The sequence below is a fragment of the Morus notabilis genome, unplaced genomic scaffold, assembly GCF_000414095.1.
Source record: "Morus notabilis unplaced genomic scaffold, ASM41409v2 Scaffold206, whole genome shotgun sequence".
Classification (NCBI taxonomy): Eukaryota; Viridiplantae; Streptophyta; class Magnoliopsida; order Rosales; family Moraceae; genus Morus; species Morus notabilis.
The window spans coordinates 613,400-621,320 of NW_010365213.1; the positions used below are offsets into that span (position 1 = coordinate 613,400).

The 7,921-nt window shown below is 35.0% G+C and overlaps 1 protein-coding gene across 1 annotated transcript; it reads right to left on the reverse strand.

The window, feature by feature from the left end:
* Nucleotides 1–242: 242 nt before the first annotated feature.
* Nucleotides 243–2,861, reverse strand: LOC21404417 (TPR repeat-containing thioredoxin TTL4). Its single transcript, XM_010107604.2, has 4 exons — nt 1,716–2,861; nt 1,417–1,612; nt 1,133–1,305; nt 243–606 (listed from the first exon to the last, which is right to left on the reverse strand). Exons 1-4 carry the CDS (start codon nt 2,699–2,701, stop codon nt 243–245), a joined length of 1,719 nt encoding a protein of 572 aa, XP_010105906.1. The 5' UTR covers nt 2,702–2,861.
* Nucleotides 2,862–7,921: the final 5,060 nt, after the last annotated feature.

A 7,921-nucleotide genomic window follows, 5' to 3' on the forward strand; every position in this document is an offset into this window, starting at 1 on the left:
TCGCTACAGGTATGATTTAGTATGTTTTACAAATACCTAGTGGTGGAGATGTGGAGCCACCTTATACTCATGCCCCCACATAATTTTTGAAAATTATATTTTTACTTATATTTTTTTTTCCTAAACTTTTAATTATACCACTACTTTATAAGAAATTATAAGTATGCCCTTCCTAAATAATTGAATGCCCCTACTTAATAATTAAAATATACAACTGAGTTTTATTCTATAGTGACTATTAACTAGAAACTGCCAAGATATAATTGGCTTACCTTGGCATTACAATCCGCCCTGCGTAGTCTGGCCTTGCTGTAAGAAGGCTGCACATTAAGAGCTGCGGTGCAATCTTCAATGGCCTTTTCGAATTGACCGAGCTTAGATCGACAAGCCGCTCGGTTGCATAGTAAGACCGAGTTGTGCGGATCATGCTCTAGTCCGTGGCCGTACACAACACATGCTTGCGAGAACTTCTCTGCCTTGAAGAGAAGGTTACCATTTGATCGCGCCGACGAAATGGCTCTAGCTCTCTTTACCGCCATGCTGATCTCAAAGTTGTTTGGATCAAGTTTTGCAGCTTGTTGAGCTGCCGCAACAGCATCCTCAAACCTAAAGGAAATAAATAAATAAAGAAAAAGAACACACAAAGCAAAATAAATTATTGGTTCCACTTCTAGCTTAGAATGATATTATTGGTAATGATCAGTGTGTTATAGAAAAGAACAAGAGATTGAAAGAGCCAAAAGTTCCCTTTAAATCAAGAAGGTTACAATTAATTGATGTGTTGTTTTTTTTTTTTTCCAAATAAATAAATAAACTATGGTTGAGGGGTGTTACACATACCTAGACCACTTAGTAATGTCGTCTGTACTTAATTAGTTTTAAATTTAAAGGATAATCATATTTGCCCTTAATTGGAAATCTTTCTGCCTCAATAAGGAATTGAGGTGTTTTGTTGAATGCAAATGGGGGATGGCTAAGCCTTTAAATGGAACCAAATTGCGGGGACCAACCTTAATGTGGTATGATTAAAGTAAGCAAACATGTATTTTTTAATACGCGCTAATAAGCATCTTTTATAAGTGATTTTATTTGTTTAAGGGAATCTTTTATCAAGTAATTTAGACTCACTAACCTGCCAGCAGCCAAGTAAACATGGGATCTAATCATCAAAAGATAAGCACTATAAGCCATGCCAAAGAAGTTGATGCAAAGATCAATGCTGAAATTGGGTCCCTTTTGGTAGGTTGTGTATGCCTCCTCATGTCTCAGGAGCTTCAGCAAGGCCTCAGCTTGTAGAGCAAACACCTTTTTCACATGCAAACAAACCCAGATAAGCAAAGATTATCTGGTTGACAATTTTTTTTTTTTTTTTGGTGTAATAAAAGCATTAGAAAAAGTTTATAAAAAAAATCTAACCAATGGAGCCGAATTGGCGCCAGACGACATCGTGAATTGGGTCTCTGTTAGCAAAGCATTCCACTTTTGTTGTTTCTGAGCTTCATTGCATTTGACAAGGCATTTTTTAAGTGCCTGAGCTTTGTCAACTTCCTTTGAGTTAGAGTAGGAACCAGAGTGCTTGTAGTGATGCAAAGCTTTCTCAGCCTCTCCCAATCTAAGCGGCACATTTAAAGTAATTGTCTTGGTCACATTTTCAAGCAAATAAAATCATTTTCTTTTCTTTAAGACTAATCCTCATTTGATCAAGAGAATGATACCTGATATACAATGTTGCCAACCGATGATGAGCTCTTTGATAGGAAGGCTCAATCCTTATAGCCTCTTTACTTTCGAAAACTGCTTCTACAAGACGGTCTAAGCCAATCAAAGCAGCACTCTTGTTGCTGTGATAGACTGCCTTGTTTGAATCCAAAGCAATTGCTCGATCATAAAAATCCAAAGCCTCCTTGAACCTGCCCTGCTTGTAGGCCTCATTTCCCATCCTCTTCAACGCTTCGGGGTCTAACTTACTCGAAACACCCCGAAAATGATCACTCCAACTATTCCTCCTCACAATGTTTCCCATACTAGTGTTATTCCCACCTCCAAAACCATTCTTTCGGGGCAAGGAGTTCATCTCTTGAAGGTTCCTAGAAAGGGCCAAAATAGCTCTAGACGCAGAACTAGGACTATTGCTCGCCAGAGAACTCCTGCTTCCTGACTGCTTCAAGTTTCCCACATGTCCTAAAACAATAGCACTAGTAGAAGAAGCTTTTGCTAGAACTTTGCTGTCGTGCTGGGCGACAATCCTGCTCAACTCGAGAGAGTTCGGTGTCGATTCCCTTCTCAGCTTTCTCTCTTCTCCTGAGTCATGGTTTTGGCCTGAGCCATTGGAGGATGACGTCGAGCTTCTTGCAGCATCTGAAAGTCTCCGAACTCCTTGAATTTTTCGCTGAGAAGTCGAAGTCCTAGGATGATCCGCGGGAAGATTTCTGGTGGGATTTTGGTCTGACTTTGGAAGAGGTTTAGCTGAGTTTGAGTTTTGTGGAATGGCAGGCTCTGCAGAGCTGCTTCTTCTCCTCCTGGAACTCTGACTTGGAGCCTTCTCCGGGTTTTCGGAACTTGGTGGCCGTGTTTTAGTACCACTAGAAGGCAGTGAATGTACATGGGATTTTCTTGTCCAGTGGTTCCAGCGCTGGAAAATCCCTCCCATAAAACCACAACCCAAGTTATTGTCCACTCTATAATTGGCTATCTCTGCCATTACTCTCTCTCACTCTTGTTAGTTATTTTTGTGCCTATGGAAGAGTAGATTATGAATGAATCAACACAATGTTGAATTCGTCACAAAATAAAGAATGTTACACAATGAGAGGAATGGGTTGAGAAATGGAATATGGTTGAATATAACTACATGAAGGAATCTGGAAGAGTTATGTAATTTGGAATTAAATAATGAAGGAAAAAAAAAAAGATGGCTTGTTTGTGAAGGATTTGTGTTTCAACACTCTCTCCAGGTGTACATATATATAAATTGATAGCCCTCCTAGAGTGGCTTCCAAGAAATCAACTTTATCTCTTTTGGGTTTGAGAGAGAAATATAGGTGGGTCAAGGATATCTTGAAAAATGCTAAAAGGATTTTCTAGTGATAACCAATAATGATTAAGCACCTGATAGAATTTAACAAATTAAGTATAACCGGAGGTGAATTTAATTTAAGACTTAAAATATGATTGCTTGTTGAATCTTTATTCAATAAATAAAACCGTCTACTTTTATCAGTCAAAACTGTTGTTTAAAAAGGTAATTGTATACAAGATTTACATTTAGGAGTCAATGTTTTCTTAAATGAACCACACTAATTCAACTTAAAATTCATTTTCCTCTTAAAGTCTTCTCATTTTCTTTTGTTTATTTACCTTAACAATTCTTATTATTTCAACGCTGAAAATGTCTATGAGTTTTGGTATGTAATATCCGAGAGACTTCTTAAAACACAAATTGGGTGCATTTAGAATTAGTTTCAAAATGATTTTATTTTTAATAAAAAGTAAAAATGAGATTGTTTTGAGAATCATTTTGAGACTGATTCTGAAATTGCGTTTGATTAATTTTTTTCAGATATTATTTTGAGTCTAATAAAAAAGTAAAAACGTGATTATTAATTAATATATTATAATATTATTGATAAATATTAAAAAATAAAAATAAAAAAGTTAAAATAAATTTTAAGTATTTTCTAATTCCTTCACAAAAATTATTATCATTGTTTTTATTTTCAAATTTACTAAACAAACGTCATTTTATTTTTATTTTTTTATTTTTTAAAATACGTAAAAACTGTTTTCAAAAAACGGAACCAAATAGGCACAAAACTAATTCTTTGAACCGGCCATTTAGATGGCTTTTCAACAAATTCAAGGATGTGACTCTTTGGAATTTTTACCCTCAGAGTTTAGTCACCTTAAATGAGACTATTGGACAAGACAAAAGCAATTAAAGTTAAAAACATGATTGGCCTAATTACAAGGAGCGAGAGAGAGAGTGTGTGTTTGATAAGCTTTGCCAAAGGGCTCTTTAAATTTCCCCTTTTCTATTAAAAATAATTCTTGCGTTACATATGTTTTGGAAAACTAATATCCCTTATGCACAAATGCTGAAACTATGGAGAGAAAAAAAAAATCACCAGTAGCAACCCAATTGACAATAAAATAAAATCCTATTAGTCTAATCAAGAAATGATTATCGTGTCTATTATTAAAAAGTGCATGCAACAAACCGCTTTTAATCGGAATCGCGTGACCCAATTAGACCTTGTTGGTGAATATAATTAGTGTTTATTGCAAACAACAACCACTGGCTTTGACAAAGAAAATAGATGATTTGGAACAGTACTAATAGACGGCAATTAAGGGACTGTTTGGTCTGGACCACACTAGAATGATGACCAGCTGTAATCTTTTTCTAGACTGGCTTCTTTATTTTCTTTTTCCTTTCTTTCTTGTTTTCCTTTAATGTATTTACAATTTTTCTTCTTTAGGAGTTTGGTATATGTTTTTAGTTGTCGTCATGCAACATAAAATTCCACTATTGTAATGTTTGTGTTGTGCCATAGTCTGCCTAGTATGTCGTTTTAAGGAAAACTCGTGCTTAGGGAATAGGGATATAAAGGGCATGTATAGAAGACTATGTGTCTTCGAGTCTCCCTACATTTTGTGTTTATTATATGTCGGTGCCTGCTTGAGTAACCTAACAAATTCTCAACCAAAGCGGCTTAGACCGCACCAATATAATCTCACTTTCCTCCAATTATTAGTTATTAGAAGAATCAATAAGGTGATCGATTTACAAGACTTCTTAAATTCAAAGAACGAGTTTATAATGAACTTTAAATTATAGTCTATGCAAAAGACACAAAATCGACTAATTATTGGTAAGAAGATTCCGTATTGATCCATTAGCATGGACGTGCTATACATCAATAATAGCTAAAAGAAATCAAATTAAATTGAAGGGTCTTTTTGCAGTATGGTAAATTTGTGACGGTTAACCATTGAAGAAACAATAAATTCTTTATACTAATTTAACGACTGAAAAATAAAAATCTGCTGATAATTTATTTCTTACCAAAACCTGGGTTAATGTGCTTATAAGATTGTTTGTCATGTTCCTCAATAAGCACAAAATTGTTTGTCCCGACCTTTTTTTTTTTTTATCCGTTTTAATGAATCAAAAGAAGCAAAAGAAGAAAGGAGTTTAAATTGGGGTTACGTTTTGGAAATGAGATGCAAGCGGATGGCTGGGGATTGCACACTTGTGCTGTACAAGAGACAGTCGAAAAGGTGTTCCTACCAAATGGCAACACAAAATCTTGAGCATATTGCAATGATGAGCATTAAATAGAGAAATTCTAATCTTGGTGGATCCATGAAAAAGCACGTAAAAGAGAAAAAGAAGCAATGTCGCTGTACCATATGTTTCTCGTTGTCCTTAGAGAACAAGTTTTTGTCACATTACGTACTCCCATTAGTTTGCCGACAACAGCGTGTGTGTGTATATATATGTGTGTGTATATATATATATATATATATCACATATTATATATGTATGCCCTGTTTTTCCTTTGAGGTAAGAATAGGAACAGATCTAAGACGCACTTTAAAGTGGGCAATGGCAGCCGTATGGAATTGAAAAATCCATGAAGAGAATCATACACTTTCTGACCCAGCTAAAAGCCAAGGATTGAGTCAAAGTTCTCGACTTTGGGCAAAAGATCTACTGATCTAGTTTGATTTTGATTTTTAGGTTCCCCGCTCTTGCCCCTTTTGTTTACAAAAACTCGAACAAAATGCACAAGCGAATAAATGTACCAAATATTTGAAATTCCATTGATTGGCCGCACAAAAAGAAGTTTTATTAGGGCGTAGAATATGTCAATTGCTTTCTTCAGAACTAAAGCGTCCCATTGAAGCTGGCAAAAACGCTTAAATTGTACTTCCAAGCTCTGCAAAATTTTTTAGATAATGTTGGAGGTTTTAGTCATAATAGTAGTTTTTATATGTTTGTTATGTCGTTTATTCTAGTTTATTAATTTTGTTTTGTTTTTTTATCAGTTTGTTGTTTGTTTTAGTGATTTTTTTTTTTTGTATATCATTTTGTAAGTGGATTATAAATATCCACATTACCTATTACAATAGCATACTTGAATAATTGATAAATTAGATACTAGAGTTGAGTTTTCTCTGTCAATTTAGAATTTTTCTCTTGTGAGATTTCTTTAGGTAGATTTAGACTTTTAAGTCTTATCTTCCATCTGAATAAGACTGGTAAAATCTATCATATTTATTCCGCTGCATCATAAATAGTAGGCATAAAGGAAGAGATAGCATATATAGGAAAAAAAAGAAAATGTTCCAATTAAATAAATTCCCTTCTGGATGCTAAGCACCTAATTAACAATGGTGTGAATATTGTCGTGGCACGAAGTTGAAGCCAATTAATTATGTGTGTCATGATTATTCCAAGCTAGCTCAATCAAGTACATGCCTTGCCTCTCACACAATCTTAAGCAAATTGGACACGTGAAAATTGAATGTATACTACGCTGGGAGCCACGTATTACAAGTTTCAATCACAAGCCATCCTCAAACTTTATCTTATCCAATTAACAGGATGAGAATATGTGACAGGCCAAAATACCCAATATACTAATTAAAAATTGCACATAACTGGAAATTTTAAGGTCATATGTCATATAAATGTTATTAACTCTCTGATTTATATGACTAGCCACATATGTACACATGAATATAAAAGCCTACATAATGGTGACAAAATAAACAATGTTAAAAGATAGCAATCATATTGAGTACCACATGCTGATGTGGATCCCACAGAATGTGAACCACACCTTCTATTAGTTAAGGTATTTAATACAAGTGGTGTCTCTAAATATTTTCCTAACAAAATAGACGACCCTCAGTATTGAATACTAATAATATTTAGCAATATTTTATACATATAGGTATATCATATGTGTATGTATTGTGTGTATATACACATGCAATTTGATTTTTACACTTTTTAATATAGGCAGCTAACTACCAGGAATAAACCCCATATATTCTACATATAGCAGATCTCAACGCGGATAACATAAAATAACTTAAAGAGATGGTGGGTGTTAGATGTGCGGTTCAACTTTTCACAGTGCTTGGCCTTTAGACATATAAGACGCAACTTTATATTGCCGGAAGGGCCATGGTTAGGACGGCCCCATGCATATTCGCTGAAGGAATGCATACAAAAATAAAGGTGTAGATATTCTAATTAGGGAGATTTTCTTCTACGCTTGGTGTACTGGAAGGTCACGTTTTTCTAACCATTATATTTGCGTATTTTAAAATTTTTACATGATTTTATAATGATCCGATAATACCTAATTTACTAGTATGTTGGCGTATCAAAGAAGGTTAAAATGAGAGCACAAAAACTATATAGATAAGGTATGATATTCAGTGAGTCCCTTAAATTTGATAAGAATTGAATTCTGTTGTTATCAAAACAGCTTCTTCTCTACGTTGGAATCTCAAAAAGGAGAGAGAGAGAGAGAGTTGAGTTGAGTTTAGGCTTGAAATGCAAGGAGGTAGGGGGAGGTAAGGTATGGAAAGTGTAATTTGCACATAAGGACACAGCATAGCTAGGCTTGGGACTCAAGGCTTAAGGTGAAAAAAGGGATACGCATCGGCTGTGGAAAGGGTAGGCATGCACGTGCATTTTACGTAAAGATTAAAGAAGAGAAGAGATTGGTCACGTGATCCGAGGCCCTTGAAAGCTGGCGCCCAACCTTCACGTTTAAGCATATAATATCCTTCCTCTGCGGATGTGCTTCACATTGGGATCGATCAAATTCTCAACAAAACATTCCGAGGATTTTTTTAACCCTTTTATCCCTGCAAATACATATATTACGCTCACTCTTTC

Coding starts and splice junctions, on each gene's coding strand:
- LOC21404417 (XM_010107604.2), bottom strand. CDS start 2,701: ATGGCAGAGATAGCCAATTATAGAGTGGACAATAACTTGGGTTGTGGT. Junction 1,306..1,416: donor GCGCCAATTCGGCTCCATTG/GTTAGATTTTTT, acceptor CATGTGAAAAAG/GTGTTTGCTCTACAAGCTGA. Junction 607..1,132: donor GTTTACTTGGCTGCTGGCAG/GTTAGTGAGTCT, acceptor TATTTCCTTTAG/GTTTGAGGATGCTGTTGCGG.